This window comes from Phlebotomus papatasi, chromosome 2 (assembly GCF_024763615.1).
Source record: "Phlebotomus papatasi isolate M1 chromosome 2, Ppap_2.1, whole genome shotgun sequence".
NCBI lineage: Eukaryota > Metazoa > Arthropoda > Insecta > Diptera > Psychodidae > Phlebotomus > Phlebotomus papatasi.
The window spans coordinates 101,258,836-101,279,889 of NC_077223.1; the positions used below are offsets into that span (position 1 = coordinate 101,258,836).

Consider the following 21,054-nt stretch of genomic DNA (forward strand, 5'->3'; position numbering starts at 1 on the left):
TTTGCCTCTCAAATGACATAAACCCAAAATGTAATCGGTTTACATAAAGTTGGTTGCACGTTTTCACCATTTTAAATTAGTTTTTTAAATGAGGCAACAAACTTTTGATTTTTCAAAAATGACCAACTTTTGGAAAACAATTATTTTTGATATGAAATAAAATTAATTATTTTTTTTGAAAAATATAAATAATATCTACGGATTACAAGGAACTCATCTGCAAAAAGAAAAATTTGGAAAAGTATTTTTTACTATCATTTTTTTTCACTTGATTTCTCAAGCATCCATTAGGCAACAAACTATTGACACTCACTGTATATAGAATAATGTTAAAAATATAGTTGTGTAAACTATTTTTAATTTACGATTAAAGAAACTAATGTTTATTACCAAAAATGTTGGCGTTTATAATACTCAAAATTTACAAAACATAAACATATGATGACAGTTACTCCGGAATCATATCATTTAGATATTTTATACAGTTTTAACCGAATTTAAGAGAAAAGTGTAGTCTTGCGCTTGAATTAAAATGACACGAAATTAATTAAATAAAACATGTGCAGTACATTCACGTTTTTTGAGGTTACATGAAGCACGGAAGAGGCGGAAAGTTTAGACTAAACTTTTAACTCCCTCAAGCCTTAATGTGGCCTAGAAAAATTAAATGAAGAAAAGCAGAGTATATTTTTAACCTATCGGTAATATTTAAAATAGGCGATATTTGAGGTTATGTTCAACTAATTTTCCTTTTTGAGTATCAAAGTAAGGAAAAGTCACTCGAAAATGAAATAAAATACTGTAGTAAAACGAACATTCAGTGAAAATTGCATATTAAACCCAAAAAAATATAAAATGTAGCATCTTCTTTTATTTGTTTTGGTTTTCAAGGTAATGTTCAGCATGTTTCAGAACTTTGTGTGGTCCAAATTTTTGTCCATCAAATGAATCAACAAATTAAACGACTTCTGACTGATATTGTTGGCGGTGTTTGAAGTTATTGTCGACAAGATTTCTCTCCTTTTTTCAGTCAAATCAATGACATTCGAAACAGAGAGTTTGAGGTTATGTTTTCTATATTTTTGCTAAATCTATAATGAAACTAACCATAATTGCAAAATTCATAATTTCTAATTATATCCAGAATTCTTTAAAACATGTTTCTGTTTTCTATTTGTTGATACAACTTAAGAATACAATTCGTTTAATGATACGCAATTTGAATTTTTGAGGTTATGTTTAGAATGTTAGTGACTCCAGCACGACTGTGGATACTCAAAGAGAGTCCTAATGTTCAGTATTCTATAATAAAAAAATAAATAAACCGTTCGTTTAATTATAAAAAAAATCCATAAGAATTAATTACGTCAAAAATTTTTTTACATCAAAAAATATTTCTTGCGTAATTTAACATCAATGTTTATGCACAGAAAAGGACAATTCTTTAGAGGTTTTTTTGAGGAATTTATTGGGAAGTCGCTGAAGAGGTAAATTCATCCCACAATCAGTGAGTTTTTCGTGAGAAAATATCCATTGGGGATGGGGTTTATGGGTTTTTTTGGGGGGAAAAATGTAATACAGATGAGGGCAAACAGAAGGAAAATGATGAGGAGTGAAAGGTCAACAGAAATTTAATTGAATTTGCCGAAGTGTCGGATTAACAGCACAAAAGACAGGAAGATCTCCTACTCTACAATGCGGCTTCTACCCAATTTCCATATGATTTTAGAGGGAAAGTGTATTTTTTCCATTCCCAATGTAACTACACCCCCAGAATCCTCTCGTACCCATTCAGAAAATTTGCCCCACTCAGCAGATAGTTTTCCAGGCTCAGGATACTGCGCCTCCTGCATACTTATGGCGTCTCTCCTTCCGTAGCACCTTATCAAAATTGCATGAAATGTGTGCTATGTAAGAAATACTCCTTGATACTCTTCCCCCCCATCTCTCTCGCAGGATCATAAATAGAGCCTCTGGCAAATATACAGATTTCCTCCTCTGTTTGGCATAAATAACCTCTTTTTCCTGCACTAGATACTTCTTTTTAAAAAATTTGATTTGTGTCCTGAACTCCTCTGGAGTCCATCTCCATGAGAGCTTCTCTTTTTGCCATCTCATCCTATTTTGTCAGGCCATTTCTTGGGGCATCTCTTCTATTACTTCACGATGCAGATGGAAAAGGATCCTCGTAAATTAATCCTTAAAGATAATTTTCACATTTGGTGCCAAGAGGTCCACACATTTTTTTGCAACATGATGAGTTTTCTTCTAGAACTAGAGAAGATAGTGCAGAGTTGAATAATTCATAGATTTATGTTTTTGTTTAGACCAGAGTCCAAATTCACGAGCATAACCAGATAAATTTTTGACTGGTTACTGGTTAACTGGAAAGTGTCTTGGATTAACAGAAAATGGAGTGTTGCAAGAGATAATTGGTTTTGGTCCTGGCTAAATTTTAAATGTACAAGACAATCGACAACCGAAATAGACAGTAGCTAGTAGCCAGCTGTTACTGGTTCCGTTCGAGAATTTGACCGCAGATAGAAAGTTTTGATATGTAAGGTTATGTTAAACCTAACCTCAAAGATACAACACTAAACATATCGTGCTTTAAGTGGGATATTTTTCATTTACTTGCAAATTGTATTGTTAGGTACAATAAATAAACATAGTTTCCTTTTGATCAATAGATTTATTTAGGTTATGTTAAGACTAACCTCAAAAAATTGCTGTCTATCGCCGTTTTAGCATTTGTGACTAATCTTCAGGGCAAAATAGTAGGAAAGCTCTTTCGGAGATTCCAATTCATTCCAATTATAAATAAGCCATAATTAAATAATTAAATACTAAGGCTATAATGTCTTTGATCTATCCAATAAATTATCATATAGGGTAAAGGCCTTGGCAGACCTGAGGATTAGCCGAGAGATGGCTTAGCGTAATTATATCAGAAATAATGGTTAAATTACATTTCCATTATTTTCCACTAATAAGTCGTCACTCGGCTGAAGTCGTAAGTGTGTTTAGGGCATAAGTGTACGAAATTTCGACATAAAATGAAATATTATTAAATGCAATATTATTGAAATATAATATTTATTATAAAAATGGAATTTTGTGTTATTTCTTTTTAAGAAGTGATGCTTGGAACCTTGTAAATATTTTATTTTCTTTGTCTTCCCTAAAATCATTTTAAATATATTTTAAAATGAATAAAAAATAGACATATCTTTGAGTATTATTTCGGACACCTTGATTCTCACAATTCCTTGATCTTCTGGAATTATTCCAAAGTCTTTTTCATATCATCTCGTTCGTCGAAGCAATATTCTTTGTATGCAAAAACTAAAAATTCATAGATATTTGAGCAACAAAAGAGGTGACCAAAACTTCAAACTGGCCGAAATTTGATACACTTACTTTATTATTATTAAATTAAAAATTTTGCTTCTTATAAGGCAAAACTATTATGTAGGACTGTTCGTTTGTATTTCTTCGCAAACATTGTTCGTGATACGGTCATTTGACAAGCATTTTTTGTTCTTTTACAAACCTTTGTTGGTAAATGTTTGTAAATACACAGAAAAATATCTGTAAAACTTTGTCATTTGTTCGTAAGAACAATCAGCAATGTACAAACAAATTTTTGTAAAAGGACAAAACATGCTTGTTAAGTGAAAGTACAAACTTTTACGAACTTTTAAGTGGATTGCAAATTTATAAGACTTTCGTGAGTCCCCAGCAGGAATTGACAAACAATTACGAACAATTTTACAAAGTACTTTCTTCCAGTGTAGTTAAAAATAATCTCTTAATCAATGTATTGAACTAGACACACTTACGGCTTAAGCCGGGAGACGATTTAACGTAAATAATCAAAATGATGAGCTGACTGAATTCCCATCAGTTTTCCACCAACTATACCGTTCCTCGGGTTGAGGTAAGAAACGGATTAGTCAGAAACTGACGGAAAGGTAATCTGATCATTATTTTGATTATAATTAGGGTGAAAGGAACACCTATTAATACTTTGAGAACTCTTGTCAGAACATATTGACACCCTACTCTCTAGAGGAGACTGGGGCAAAAAGTCACAAAACGGATATTTTATTTTTTACAAGCTACTCTAGCACTTCAAAAATTTCTAATTAGCGCAGTTTTATAGGAAATTAACCGCTCTACAACTTTGTGAAAGTAATTTTCTTCTATTTTGTAAGGAAATACGTTTATCGAGCTGATTTCCAAAAGGTAGTTTTGTGACTATTTTCAAAAATGCTGGGACAAATAGTACCAGACATGGGGTATTATCATATTTTGATTCGCTTCATTACGGGCTTCCGTAAATTTGAAAAAATACCTAGAGGACATATTTTTATAGAAAATTTATTCATCTACACCTTTGTAGAACACCATTTTCTCTGCGAGAAAAGTGAGAAAACGAGAAAAGCGCTTTTCAAGCTATTTTAGAAAAAAAAAACACACACACAAAAGACTGCAAATCGTTTGACCAATGCAAACAACAAGCGGCGAGACATGATAATGACGTTTCTTTTCGCCGTGAGACATCAGAAATTGCTTCGCTTTTTTGTTACTTTTTGCTCCATACCTTTTGTTACTTTTTACCCCAAGTGACCATTTTTTTAATAAAAGGATTTCTAGAGAAAAGAATCTTTGTGAAATTCTAAAATAGATACCGGATTCGTATTCAAATAATCCAAATTATTTAGAAAATATTCACCAGTGCATCAATTTTGGAAAATAAGTAGGTAATAATTGTTATATTCTGCAAGGAAAATATTTCAAAAATAGAGCTAAAAATTTCCATATTTTTTATTTTCTAAATTCCTTGTTCGAATTCTAAGAAACTTACGACATTGAAGAGGGTCTATGGAGGCTATGTACGGAAAAAAATTGAGCCGCTATCTTTTTTACCTTGGAAGATATTGAATTCTGAATTTTTCGGTTTGTGACTTTTTGCCCCAGTCTCCCCTACCATTTGGAATTCTAAATTTGAACATTTATCGAAAAGCGTAGATTAACGAAAAAACGCAATATTATTCTACATAGTATTAGATCGGTGGCAGCCAAAATCCCGAATGTTCAAAATCGTGAAAGGGATGAAATTATATGGAGGAAAATGTTCAGAATGATTTCCCACGACACCATGGATTTCCTTTTGCCTCCAGAAGGCGCGGGTGCAATCGTGGGAGTAGCTATGACACTTTTAAGAATTCGGGATTTTGGCTTTCAGGATTTTGGCGTTCGGGATTTTGACCGGGACCCATTATTAGATACAGTAAAATTAATTTCAACATTTTGACAAAAGTATCAATAGGGTTTTTCTGTCGAAGAGGTGTTCATTCGACCTTACGTTAAGCTGTCTCTCGTCTTAAGTCGTAAGTGTGTCTATGGCATAACGTTAAATTTTGAAAAGGATGCAATGAAACTGATTTTATCTTTATCTAGAAGATAGTCCAAAAACCTCTTTCCAAATTCCCAGAGTCGCCTTTCACCCTTTTCTCAGCGGGAGTACGATGTGTTCGCACACTTCCTTAAAATGTCATAAAATATTCAGTGAAATTTTACTTGTTAAATATTCCATTTACAAGTGTGATACACTTTCCTCGTACATTTGTAACCCAGATGCGATTTTAGACTCTATATGAACAATAGACCCATAAAATTCCTGCTAGTTTGAGCGCATTTTCTGCAATTTTCCACTCAATCCCCGAAGATGTCTTCCTCGTGGAAGAGACTCAGTGGTTAGAAGTTCTGATGAGGAATAAGGAGAGGTGGTGGATTCGATTTGGAATGAAAGATGATGGGGATGTTTTATTGCTGTGAAAGGTCATAAAGGAGTCTGCGTTGCTGGGTGAGTTTCCATCTCCCTGGACCCAGAAAAAAGGTAGTAGAGAGCTCCACAAATGCCCGAGAGTGACCCAATATCAATAAAAATATTGCGATATACATGACTTTTTATGCTGGCTTACATTCACGTACAAAAATTTCGTCATCGTTGAGGCCCATAAAAAGCCCAAAACCACGAAAAAATGCATGAATTTTGCCACCTTGAGTAGCGATTCTTGTTTTTGGACTCCTGTTTTATATCCAATGAACTTCATATCCAAATCCACCCCTCGACCAAAGTCAAGGGGAGAGTGAAGAGATAAAGTGAAATTGGTGGAAGTCAAGTTTGATTTATTTATTTCTGAATTGTGCGAATTGTGAATAAAATCCCACAAAATTTCACCCAAAACAGCCGCATTGGAGTCTCGTTGGATGGCATCAATTTTTTTTTTTACCCTGACTCTATCCTCTGCAAAAATGATGGTGGTAAATATGGAAGAATGTGTCTCCATAAAACGTGATACGCACACATTTTATCCCACTCATCCTACCGTCCATCCACCCTCAAAACCATCCCCCATGGGAATTGCTTCCTCAATGCAGGAGACATCCCAAGTCCGGAAGATGCTGCTCTGAGGAGCAAAAAGGAAGCGAAATTTGATGTCTAATTAGATGTTTTAAAAGCCAATTTATGGAAATTGTAATGAAACACCGCACTGGTTTTACATTTCATCCAGGATACTTCCCAGGAGCAGGAAGTGTGTCCAGTTCAGGTGGGAATCATTGAGATCAATTTTAATTAATTCGTCATCATAAAAGTCACTTTTGGCACCTTTTTTAGCCTCTACCTCTCGCACTTTATGAATAAGTAAAAAATTGCTCAACTTTTTGAGCTCGAAGGAGCAACCAATTGGGGTTTTTTAACGCCCCCAGAGAGATTATCAGATAATTTGCTGAAGATTTAAAGAGATATTCAAAACAACGTGTGAACTTCAGAAGAATCTCTGCAAAATTCATCTGAAAGCTGAGAAAAATTGTTGATTTACTGGCACACAGTTGGGAATTTGAATTTAAAAATACGTCGATCGACATTCTAACGGAATGTCGTACGAATGTGACAGTGAATGAGCAAGATGACATCGACACAATTTGTCGATCAATATGAACATAAAATCGAACAAAATGTCGATCAATAAGTGCTAAATTCAGTAAAATACCAGGGCTTGCTTTTTACCAAAGACGTAGATCTGCGCTTCCTAAACTTATATAGCGAAAAATGTGTTCAACCCAGTCCACTTATAGCAATAGATAGGCTGCTCGATAACACTTGTCGATCAAAATTCTAATGTAAATGTCGTTCAACTTCGTCGTTAGTCTTTTGCGAAAAAATGTAAATATTCTACCTGTGCTGGCATTGATCTACTTATAAGGACACACAGAACAATTTCCGTACGATTGTACTAAAGGAATTAATCAAAATTGACGTATAACACTTTGACAGCAAACTTGTCGACATATCGATCAATAAATCCTAAATTCACAGTAAAAAAAACCAGAGCTTTTGCAAGCTTTTTACCTAAAAGACATAAGTCTGTGCATCATAAACTTATCTATCGAAAAATGCGTTCAACCCAAGTCATTAAGTAGTATAATGGATAAAATGCCCGATTAGACTTGTCAGCAGATATTCTGTAAATGTCGTTCAACTTTGTCGTTAGTCATTTGCGACAAAAATATAAATATTCTTCCTATAATGGCATGATTGATCTAGTAAAAATGACACACAGAACGAACTCTGTTCGATAGTACTAAAAATATTAATCAAAATTATTAAACAACACTTTGACAACAAACTTGACGAAATGTCGATCAATGAATCGATCAATCTAAATTCAGTAAAATCTCACTGCTTTTCGTATGCAGAAAATTGTCATCTGACTTGTCGTTTAACTTTTTCAACAAAAGTACTGCAAACAGTAGATTCTGTCAAATTTGGGCATTTGAGACAGAAATGTCACCCGAATTAGAGAGAAAATCGGGCGTCAAATTGACTGAATGGAACGATTTTTTTTCTACATACTCATATTAAGTTTACGCACTTATATTTATGGTAAATTTCACCATGGCAAATTTGAGTACCATATTTGCTTCATTCGAAAACTTGAAAAATGTCGTTTTTCGAAAACTTTTTTTTCAAATTTAACTGCCTCCAGAAATAAAAAGTAGTCCGATCTTAAAAGAGCCGAATTAGCAAAAGTCTATTTTATAAATATTCTTCCCATCTAATGATATTGATCTACTCAAAATTACGAATTCAAAATGAATTTATAGATGATATTAAAAACGAATTCTGTACGATTATACTAAAGGAATTATTCAAAATTGCTATCCGATATTTTGACAGAAAACTTAACGAAATGTCTATCAATAAGTTCCTAAGTCAATTCACTGAAAAGTCTGAGGTTATCTGAGCTTAGCATCAGAAAGCTTATATGTCTGTTCGTAAATGTAACGAACAACCCGGCGGGACCAAAATACACAGTTCACATGACATACAATGTATTTACGACTTATTCGTGGAGGAAAAATACATAGTTACACATGTATTATGTATTTGATGAGGACTTGTCATTCAAAAATACAAGTTCACTCACATACACAGTATAAACTACGTATTTCTGTACTGAGAGTACATATTTGTACGAAAACTCTGTATAAACTACGTACTTGTAACTGCAAAATAACTGTCAACACACACATACAGACGCACACGACCAAATGGCGACCAAACAAACTTGTCACACGCACCTGCCGTTTTTATTTCCAAATATTGACGAAATTATAGAAGTCACAAGGATTTTAATATATTTTATTTAACCAGAGGCAACGATTGAACAATTTAGATAATCACAAAGTATCGTGTAAAAAAAATATTTCGCAAAAACACTCACAGAATGGAATAAAAACACGCGTATTTTAGGTTTGCAACTTCATTAATATTTTCACTTCACTATTTTCTACAGATAACACAGCGTCGCATAATTATTATATTATTATAATCACTGAAATTACTAATAATTGTAACACATAATTTGTAAACAGAATATTCCAATGGAAAATATTTCCCGTTGTCAAAGCAGCTGACAACACGCCTGCCAACAGCATTTTCTGTCATACGGGGTTTTTATTATATTTACGATGTATGTAGTACTACGTATTTACTCTGTAAGAGATAATACTTCACACGGACACATTCACACCAAAGCACACTTCGGGTCTCATTTGGTGCAAATAGTACTGAGTAAAATGTATGGGCGTACATGATGATACTGAGTATTCGTACAACGTATATACACAATTTATACGTAGTTTGGTCCCGCCGGGAACGTACTTATGTAGCTGAGAATGCGTCCAACCAAAACTGTTTGTAGTAATCGATAGATGTCCGATAACGTCGATCTAAATTATACAGAAATATCGTCCATCTTACTCGTTTTTATTTAGCGAAAAAAATGTAAATATTCTGTTTTTATAATAATTAATAATTTATTGTTTTCTTTCCTTTTTCCTTTTTTCTGTTTTTTTTTTCATTTTTTAAATTCTTTTTTCTCGCCACGCAATTGTAAGAGGGTTGTACCCTATTTGTTGTGGATTTTTTGAAATAAATTGAAAATTGAAATAAATTGAAAATAATGGTATAGATCTGCTAACAACGCCACACAGAATGAATTCCGTTCAACTACGCCTATGGTACTTGATCGACATTATCGGACATTTTGAAAGAAAATTGAAGTTCTTAGACCGACAGTGTTTTCTAATGGATAGTAAATTTGTATAATACATGTCGGTATAATACATGCCGCGGTATAATACATGTCGATCAATAACCTGTCATAATATCGTTCAAATTGTCGTCTAATCATGGTGTCGATCTACGAAACAGCACACAAAACGAATTTTCTGAGAAAATGTCGATGAAAATTCCTTGACATTGGCGTACGACATTCTAAAATGTAACTTAACGAAATTTAGTTCGCTATGCTTTATATCCTATATGGTCATTTTGAACTTTCTTAGTAAAAATTCCCTAAATATCTTAATTTATAGTACTAAAGTGACGTAGTATTGTAAGGAGTACACCAAAAAACGCAGCTAAAATGAATCAAGAAATTCTGACATTTTTCTACATTAGTTAAAGAATTTATTAACTGAAAAAGTGTTTGTATAAACTATGTGTTAGGCACATGTCTGTACTAAACATACTCTGTAAAAAGTAGATCTTGTGAAACTCTTACCAAAAAGGATGTTATTAACTCATTTGACAAAATTTTTGCTCACATTTTATTTGGAAAAATATCCCTTTTACAAAATTGGCCGCAGATTTGGCAATACTTTTCGATATTCTGCATGGAAAAACATCCTTTTGACAAACTTGTTTTGCTAATTTGACAAAACTTGTTTCTTAATTTAACGTCTTCTTGGACAACTCAATAATTAAAATTAATAAAAATTGAACCATCATAAAACAATTTGCTATTCATTTATGTTTGTCATATTTACTAAAATTCTTTCTGAACTACAATATTGTGAAAATGTGTAACAATTCACTTGAGACTTAAGAAAATATTCAACACAGTTCTAAATTAAATAAGAATCCCAGCAAATTCTCTTGAAAGCTTGGAGAAAGTTTTCTGATTTATTGCAGAGTTTAAATTTTTTAAAATTCAGCTGTAGTATCAACTTTTATATCTCTTGAATTTTCTGCACCTAAGATGTTTTATTGTTTACGTGCATTTTAACAAAATTAAACCATAACGGTTTACAAAAGTTTAAAAAATTTATCCCACATGTCTCATTTTGTCCCCGACACAATTTTCTTCAATTCTTCTGAGTGACTTTTACCATTATTCTCGTGAAACAATATAAAATGAATTTTTTTATGACCACAAGAAGCATCTTCTCAAAGATTTCTGTTGGAAAGCATGTTTTTTTTTTCAATGCAAGGTGTAGATGACTAATTAGTTAGCATTGAATTCTTTTTGGACTTCTTGGTTGATGACAATCGAAGGTGTGAATTTGTGAGAATTAACAAAAAAAGGCTAACTGTTTTGTAAAGATGCGTTCCGTTTTCTTTTTCTATTAATTAAATAAAATAATCTGAAATATTGTGTTAATAACTTTTAATAATTACTTATGTATTTTACACAAAAGTAATTTATTTCCCCTAGTGGAAAATATGTCGATATTGTGTATTAGTTTGCAATAGGGGAAACTTGGGCAGTAATAAACACGGGGTAGTTGTAAACACTGCGATGTTTTTAATTAAATATTTAATTTCAGAGAACGAGACCGATATAAATTTATAGATAAAAGTATCCCTGTTCCCTGAACAAATAGTCTACCTAACTGTGTTATCACACTTGCACATTAAAATTTTACTATGATTCACATTAATTGTCGCTGGTAAGAGTCCAAATGTATAATTTGTGCGTTTGAATCATTTTATATTCAAAATTTGATCTATTTGTTGATAAAAAGGTAGACTTGGCCCGCAAAATTTGATATAAATTGATTTTTAACGATTAAAGCAAGGGGGAGATATTAGCTTGGAAGTGGTGTACACTGAGGTGGAAGTACTGCGAATGTGGAAGTCTAAAAAAATGAAATGTTTTTTGCTTTTTTTCATTTAATTACAATAAGAAAAATGCCGATAAACATACAGCGCAATTAAAGCTTATCCTGGAAGACTAAAAATATGCCAGTTTTTGTCGCAATTATCGTCAATTCCTCATTAAAATCCTCGTTAAAAAATTCAAATATCATTTCACTAACGCCCTCTGTTGCAATGGAGGAAGCTTAATTGAATGCCTTCCAAATATTTAAATTTAAAATTACGGTTTTCAGTTGAAAAGTATTCGAGTGTAATAAGTAGTCGATTCTTTGAGATGGTTTTGGTACTGAAAACTATCGGTAATAACTAAAACTAAATTACAGGACATTAATTTATCCTACAACTTTCAGAAAAAATTTAAGAATTAAAAAAAACGAAAAATATGGAGACATTAGAATATTTTATTATATTAAAGAAACGAATATTATAAATGAAACTGTTAGCGATTTTTTTTAAACAACATTTGAGTTGCACCGGAATATCAAAACTAACAAACTAGCAATAAAAATAATTTGAAATTTTAAAAAAAGTGATAAAATTAGCTTTGAATAAAGTAATGAGAATTAGAAAAGTTTTGTTTAATTAAAAAAAAGTAGTTAAGTGATGATACACTGTTTGTTTCTATGCGAATTTCTTGATTCATATTTTCTTCTGAGTTCTATTTTTTATTTTACATATTTCTTCTTCGTGAAAAAATGAATTTATTATAACACTGAAGTTTGCAGTGTAATTCCGCATGATTAAGTTTTCCAGATTAATATAGAAAATAAGTCTTTCAATAAAAATTTTTAAAATAGAGATTTTATTTTCAGTTGAATTAAACTGCAATTACGATATCTAAAAGAATGAAAAATCCAACTGTCCAAGAAAATTCAGATTAGATTTTAGTCGTTTCTTTTAAATTCAAACGCCGGAAGTGTTTGGAAATGCTTAGAAGTGCTTAGAAGTGCAAGAAGTGTTGGAAATCACCTATGGCACTTCCGGAAGTGTGGAAGTCTCTGACATTTTCCATACAAATTTAGGAAGTGCTGGAAGTGGTGTACACAATTTTTTGACTAATATTTCCCCCTTGGATTAAAGCGAAAAATTAATGCAATTTTTTCTTTAATTTTTTAATGTGAAAAATATTTATACTTTAGGTAAATTTAAACTTATTTTTGCAGGCCAAGTCCACTTCTTTATCAATTAATAGAAAACCCCAAATATTAAGTGATTCAAAGACACAAATAACATATTTGGACGCTCACAAGCGACAATTAATGTGAATCACATTAAAATTTTAATGTGCAAGTGTGATAACGCCGTAAGACCAAGTAGTGCAAATATAAATTTACAACTACGAACTACCCCATGTTTAATATTGCCCCAGTTTTCTCTGTATTATCTTTGAGCTTTACTTCAAATTGACGGAAGCATAATCGAATATCATTTTAAATAAATGTTATTCCTTATCATTCTTAAAGGCTCAAAAGGAAATGAGCAACATTTATGATAAATTGACAATATATCTCTGCTCAAAAGACTATAGTTGATAACAGAAAGCCTGATCATCAATTCCATAAAAACCCTAACCCCAAGCACTTTCGGATGAACAATTGCAAAGCGCCGTAATTTTTATTTATATTTTTGTGTCACTGTCACTCGAATGTTTCCCTCCAAAATTACCTGTGACAGGTTTATCAGGTGGAAAAAAAGTTGAAAAGGAGTGAGTATCTCTGCAAGAGAAGACACTCGAGATCCGTGGCATTTTCGCCTAAACAATGACAAATTATTGCAGAATTCCGCATTTTGCCATCACTATTCAACATTTTTGTGGATGAAAAGAAGCTCACAGTGGTAGTAAGGAAGAGATAAGAAAAAAATAAAAGAAAGAAATTATGTCAAGTGTAATCCTAGAAATGTTCAACACATGCTGGGAAATTTCATTTTGGCAGAAAGCGCAAAAGAATGGCTTTAAATTTCTCACCCAAGATAAACATGAATCACATTTTCTGAGCAAGTGTTTAAAATTACACGAAGTTTCCGCGAAAATTCGCCCTGAGGTGGTGATTAATGGGTATGCAATGGGGTGAAAATGTACAACAAAAAACCCCTTTTTCTCATTTGATGCTCCAAGACTGAAACATTGGAAATTGAGTGTGAATGATGGGTTTGATTCTTGTGCAATTGTTTCTGTTTTTGCCAATTTTGACCAGAAAATTCTTCAAGGTGTTGCTGGAAGGGGTGAATTGAGGAATTCTCAAGGGAAGATGAAATTTTACAAGAAGCAACGACGAAAAATGAACTTCTGCCCAGGAGTTGATCATTTATTCATTGAGCCACCCATTGGCGGGTGCTGAATGCTCTTTACACAAGCACACACTCGAGTATTCACAAATTTTACACTCATCTCCTGTGTAGGAGTCCTCCATCCCTAGAAATGCAGCACAGAATATTAGGGATGAAGACCAAAAGTCTTCAGTCTGATGTAGAATATTGATGGGAGACTATATGCAATTAGCATTGAATCATTTTAAGTGCATCAAATTTTTGGCGGGAAAATTTTGTAATTCTTTTAGATCGGCAATATGTTCGAAAATCGATCGAATTTTCGTTTGCCGTCATCGAAAAAATGTGGACATTAGATGCGCTCACAACCGGAATTCGATTCTCTACAGAAGTGTCTCTACTGAAAGGTAAATGGTATTCTATTCGCGTAAAAGTTCGTTAATATAGAAAAGGACTAGCAAAATTTTATATTCGAGACACTTCGAAATTCGAACAGGATTAACAAAAAGTTGATATTCGAGACATTTTGGAATTCGAACAGGATTAGCACAAGTTGATATTCAAGTTACTTCGAAATTAGAAAAGGACTAGTAAAAAGTTGATATTCGAGGCACTTCGAAATTCTAACAGGAACAGAACAAAGTTTGATATTCAAGACTCTTCAAAATTCGAGAAGAGCTACAGTAGAGCCCCGCTATAGGCCATCGCTCTATAGTCCACAATTTATCGACCGTTGATTTCAAAACACTGATTTTAAGTTAGGTTATGTTTTTTAATATGAGACATGCAATGTTGTCATAATTATTTTAATATTTTTGGCAAACTTTATTGAGTAGTTGTGATAATTGTGATCATAAAGAGGAGAGCGAGGACAAGTAACACAATCGCAAAGAAAGTGGAAGTCGTCGAGCAATTTCAATACTAAAAGTCGTTGATAATTTAAAAAAAAAATGACATGGACTATAGTGTGACTCAAGTGTCAAATCTTGAACCAAATATGGCCTATAGCGAGGCTCTACTGTAGTAAAAATTGATATTCGAGGCTCTTCGAAATTCGAACAGGACTAGCATAATGTTGATATTCAAGACACTTCCAAATTCAAATAGGACTAACACAAATTGATATTCGAAACATTTCGATATCCTAACAGAACTAGCACTAATTGATATTCGAGACCCTTTGAAATTCGAATAGAACTAGCACAAATTGATACTTGAGGCATTTCGAATTTCGAACAGAAATAAAACAAGGAAACACTTTAGCGATCTCGAACAAAAGAAAATCGAGTAATAAAGATGTCTTTCCTTTGGCTTTCGAAATTTCAAACCGATTTTTGAATATCTTTTGTCCGATCGAAACTCTGGCTATAAGCGCTTGGGTTTCGTTACTTGACGAACATTTAACGACGCCCTGAAACACGTCTTAACGAAGGATCATATCGATGAAACTTTGCGTATTTCACCTAAAGGTGATATTTACGACAACTACTTAGAGTTGTAAATAGACACCTAGACAAACAACTAAACGAAATGTCCTTAGACAGTTTTAAAATCAGAGATTTAACCCCTAGTTTTCGAATCCGAGTATTCACAGCTGGATTTTCCCCCTAGAGAAAAGACATTAGAAAATAAGCTTCGAAAACTAAGCAAAAGACATTCTTAGTGCTCGTTACGTCCGCATGGCTGAAGTATTTCCTGTTTGAATTTTGAAGTGCTTCCAGAGTCAACCTGTTTCAGTTTTCACTTCATTATGGGAAAAACCACAGCAACGAGGCTCATAATATTTCTATTCCTTTACTAAAGCCTTTCTTCATCACTGAGACACTCTTTATAAAATTTTCCTACTGTTTTACTTCATATATTGTGTTGTGTCAAAATTGAATTCGAAAATAAAAATTTTATTTCAATTCTTCGGACTTCAAGAACATTTTGTGCCTTTAGGAAGCTATTTCTCTTTTAGCAGAGACACTTTTCGAAAAACAAGCCTCGGCTGTGAGTATACCGACTGTCTCTTAAGTTCTTAATAATTAGAAAAATTAATAAATATTAAAAATATTAATTGTTCTTTGATTTTCTGTACTCAATATTGCAATTTTGCCTACATAATAATATTTCACAAACGAAAGCAATGAAAATTTGGTTGGCACAATGATATTAGGCGTCGAAATAAATTTTTCACGTGATCGAATAATTTTTTAATGTTTGACATTTGCTTTTAAAAGGCAAATAATTTTTTACATTAGAACTTTTTCTTTAATTCGAATACTACTCCTTTTACGACAAATAGAATAATTCAAACATAATTTAAAGATCGTTACGACATTTTCAATTTTAAATGTCAATGTCATCATCATAATTCAGACTTAGAGTCTAAATTTAGACTTGTGGTGTCTACACACTCTAGAACCAATTTTCGTCAAAAATTGCCTTTTTAAAAAAAAAAATCTGACGTTTCTGCCTACAAGGATAGGGGAAATTTTCTTCAAAAAGGCATTTTTTAAAGAAATTTCTACTGGTGTGTAGAGGCCATTAGAGAGAGACGATAGGTACGTTACGTACCCAACCTACCTATTGATTTTTCAGGCTTCTAAATGTTTACTTATGTATACTCAGCTCTCGGAGGTCCGGATGTCATATGCCAAACATTGATGAAATCCAAAAGTTCTCTCTTCATGACAGCTAAAACTGTCATATTCACTGTCAATGGTCCAGATAACGGAGAGCTGCTAACATTGATCTGTTTGACATTAAATTGAAATATAACAAATTTTTTTAGTATTAAAACAGGGGCGAGCAAAAACCGTTTGAAACTGATTAAACGTCAAAATATTCTGTACATAGCGTTTTTACTATTGCATAGACGTACAAATTTAATTTGACGTTTGTTGGGTTTTAAACGGTTCTTGCTCACCTCTAATTTAAAATATTTCAGTTCTATAACGGTTTTTAATGAAGTTGTTAACAAAACAAAAGGATTTACATTTTTCTATACGAAATCAACAACTAATTCTCATTTTATAAATATTTACAACAATTTAAAACGGTCATAAATTTTCCTTCAAACATTTGTAGACTATGAGTCACATTTTTCCCAAAAATAGTAATAAATAGCCCATCTCTAGAGCTTAATCGTGTGGGAAAAGCTCCTTGTATCCACTTAGTCCAGGTATTTATCGTCCTATGGACGAAATGGTGCACTCCCATTCCATTTTTATTCCACCACCTCGTGCAATTTTCATGCATCTCCCTGGGAAAGTGTTTGAAATTTTATTCGATAGCACCGCAGAAAAGCTTCCCAAATTGACGCTCTTGTGTCCTCCTTTTGCAGCCTCGACCGAGACCAGCCATTCACGTTCCAATTAGGCGCCGGCCAGGTCATCAAGGGCTGGGATCAAGGACTCTTGGACATGTGTGTGGGTAAGTAGCACAAATACCTCTTTCACTCTGAGGCATTTGACTGCAATTCAGGATGTCTCTACTTTGCCACTCCAGGTGAAAAGAGGAAACTCACAATTCCTCCACAATTGGCATATGGAGACCGAGGGGCTGGGAGTGTTATTCCTGGTGGAGCAACACTCATTTTTGACGTAGAACTCATCAATATCGGAGACTCTGCGCCCAGCACCAATGTCTTCAAGGAAATCGACGACAACAAGGACAATCAGCTGAGCCGGGAAGAGGTAATTGAATATGTAGGGAGTATTTCATTTCTTATACCCATCCGGTGGCGGGAAAGCTGTTTTACTTTCGTGAAATGTATGAAAATTTTACTGGCCGCTATATAATCCTACAGTAGACTCTCGCTAATTCGGCTCTTTTAAGATCGGGCTACTTTTTAATTCGGGCAGCGGTTACATTTGAAAAAAGTTTGTTGTCATTTTTCAAGTTTGATTATGATTATCAAATGAATCAAATATGCTCAAATTTGGCATGGTTATCATATCATATGGTTATCATGGCATATGCCCGAATTTGAGAGAGTCTACTGTATTTTGAAAAGAAATTGTCTTGTAGTTTGAGGTTATGTGCAATATAACCTCAAATTAGAGTAACCTCAAAATTAGTAAAATTGATGGAAAACTTTTTAAAATACACATTACTTATGAATTTTAAAGCTCTTGAAAGCATGTTACAAATAGAAAGATTTAATTTTTAAAAGTGAGGTTATGGTCAAGAAATACCTTTAAGGAAATTGGTTCTGAGAAGTCAAGACTTTCTTTTCAATTTTTATATAATTACAAGTAATAAAGGAAACTGATATATTAATTACAAACACTTGGAAGTATTTTCTACATCTTCAAAGTTTTGAAACATTGATAACATAAATTTGTGGTTATGTGAGAGTCTCTGGACGCAAACTTAACCAAATATTTTTTTAATTTTTTGTGTTTAAAATGTGTAGAAAAACTCAGAGTACTCAAATCTTCAATAAAAAATTACAAGAACAGTATATAAAAAAATTAGAGAAATGTTGGCTGACCTTAATATACATCTCTAGGTTATGTTACCTCCTAAGTCTATTCTGAAGTCTACAATTCTTATGTAGGGTATTAGAACTTTTACCAAACTCTTACTTTCATGACTTTTCATACAATTGAGGTTATATAAAATCATTTCAAATTAAACCGTTAGCTTCTATAACCATAAAAATTTTTTTATAGGTTAGGATTACCATTTTATCACTTTTAGCATTCAAATTTTACGGAAATTTACATTAATTGTCTATAATATGCTTCCAATGATGTAACCTTTTCAAGTTTTACTTATTTTAAAGAGTAAAGACCGAACTTAGCCCACAAAAATGTGTTTAAAAAACTTAACCATAGTTTTTGTGGGTCAAATCTGCTTTTTCTGTCTCAATCAAGGGGTGATTCATAAGCAATTAGAGTTACTCGAGTTCCCGGTTCTCCCTAAAATATATAAGGTTTCCGGGTTCTCTGAAAAAATACATGGGTTTCTCGAGAGTTTCCTGAAAAATGTATGAGTTCCCTAGTTTCTCCTTGGATTCCCTGACAAAATGTATGGATTCTCTGGCTAGATAGGCCTGAGTTTTCCGAAAACATTAACCGATTTGGTCTGAATGGAACAATTTTTAGGAATCTACATCATTAAAAGGTCTAAACAAGTAATCGAAGTACCGATTAGCCACAATTTATTGTGAAGTATTTATAGTCACATTTTTTGTGATTTTGAGGTTAAATTTTGATGAGCTTTATAAATGCTTACCAAATTGTCTTATTTTCCTTAATGGCCTCTACACATTGGGAGAAATTTTTGCCAAAAATTGCTTTTTTGAAGGAAATTCCCTGCAGCGTTGTAGGGGGAAACGTCAAATTTCTGTCAAAAACGCAATTTTGGACGAAATTGCTACCAATGTGTAGACGCCTTAAAATTACTTAAATATAAACAAAACTCGCACAATTATGCAAATTTTCGAGGAATTTTAGGTTAGGTTAAACATAACCAAATTTTTCAAATTAAACATTTTAGTATAATTTATACTGCGTTACTAAATCGATTTACCTCTAGAATATTTTTTGTATTTTACAGTGTTTTTGTATCGTTTGCAATGCTTTGAATGTCATAACCTCAAATTTGAAATGTTTAGTTATTTCCAAAGAGATTGCACATTTAAAAAACAAAAAAGCTTCACGCACTTCACAGTTAGCTTTTCATTCATTTCACAAACTCAGAATTGCACGATCTTTTCTATTTTGGGATGAATTCGCACGTAACCTTATCACATGACCGTTTCTAACCTCAAAACTGTTATGGGTTTGCAGGTGAGCGAGTACCTCAAGAGACAGATGACAGCTGTCGATGGACAGGATTCCGAGGAGCTGAAGAGCATGCTGCAGGAGCACGATAAGCTCGTAGAGGAGATCTTCCAGCATGAGGACAAGGACAAGAATGGCTTCATCTCTCACGATGAATTCTCCGGTCCTAAACATGACGAATTATAATTTTCCTCAAGCTCCCATTTATCGAGAGTTTTATTTTAATCACATCACTTTTTGTTACATTTACCATTATTGAAATGAATGTTAATTAGGTATAAAATGTATAAAAAAGTAAGTGAGATGTGCATTCACAATTTTTTTCTCATATTCAAGATATTCTTTTTTTTCGTTTGTATCTACTTAGGACTGGCGAATTTTTTGTTCTCAATTTTGCAAGAAGTTAATCTTTAAGAGAAAGTTAGGCAAAGAAAAAAAGATCCAAGATATTCAAAATGGAATAAATTCTCTCTAGTTGGAGTAACTTATTGTATACTTGATTTGTTGATGTACATATTTATTGAAATAATATACGAATCATGCAAATTAGGTGGTAAATATAGAGATCTTCAGTCTTCTTGTTTTATTGTAATGATTCATCTCTCCCAGAATGAAATGTAAGTGAAACGAAAACATATCAAGATTTTTGTACGCAGAAAAGGAAACAATTAGAAATTTGTGAGCTTTTGTACATGAGAATATTTCTTATCGAGGCAGCAATGTAGAATGATGATAGACAAGTTTTCCAATAAAAATATTTTCAAGTTTCCGAAGATACTTCTTTGCTTCTCTTGTTGTGAGTGTCTATCAGTTGTTCGGCTGAAGTATAGGTCTGATAAAAAATATAAGGTAAGTGCAGTTGAAAGCCAAAGAAAAAGTTTTGCTCTGGAGGTTTGATTACCGACGCTAAGACGGCGATGGACGCTGAAAACTACACGGGATCTCAATAAAACGAAACTGTACTTCGAAAGCATAGTTGATGAATAAATTTATCTAATTTATCTAAATTTATCTAAAACCATCGGAGAGTTATTCATACTTTAAAATTTATAACCATTGCAAGAGAAAAATCTAACGAAAAATTGTTTCACGAAACTTCATGCATCTCGTAAATCCATTTAGAATAGCGCGAAAATTTTATTAAATTAACCAAACATAAAAAAAAAATTGAAAAATCCAAGAAACTCAACGAATCAATAAAAAAAAGCCTTTACGCGCTTCTTAAAACCCCTTTCGTAGTTCCACAAAATTCTAGCAACATGGAAATTTAAGAAAAGTCTTGGAAAAGTTTTGCAGAAAAAAAGATGTGTGATCAGCAATGAAAAAGAATTATCCTGTGAGTTTTTTTTAATAAATAAAATATAATACCACAGAATTCTCTAATTATTTCTTTTAATCCTCTTTAAAACTTTTATTCTAATCTAATTCTATAAAAAAAGAACTTGTATTATATTTTTGAGACGTTTGAACATATTCAACATGTAACGCTTC

At 32.8% G+C, this 21,054-nt stretch overlaps 2 protein-coding genes across 2 annotated transcripts in view; both read left to right on the forward strand.

Moving 5' to 3' along the window:
• The window catches only part of LOC129800438 (FK506-binding protein 2), a 62,795-nt gene extending 42,459 nt beyond the window's left edge, over window positions 1-20,336 (forward strand). Inside the window, exons 3-5 of the mRNA XM_055844804.1 lie at window positions 17,115-17,203; window positions 17,279-17,466; window positions 19,570-20,336. Of these exons, the coding sequence (XP_055700779.1) occupies window positions 17,115-17,203; window positions 17,279-17,466; window positions 19,570-19,749 (457 nt within the window). The 3' untranslated portion in view covers window positions 19,750-20,336. The remainder of the gene's footprint in view (window positions 1-17,114; window positions 17,204-17,278; window positions 17,467-19,569) is intronic.
• Window positions 1-21,054, forward strand: part of LOC129800445 (putative gamma-glutamylcyclotransferase CG2811) — a 107,669-nt gene that overhangs the window by 66,138 nt on the left and 20,477 nt on the right. The window lies entirely within an intron of this gene.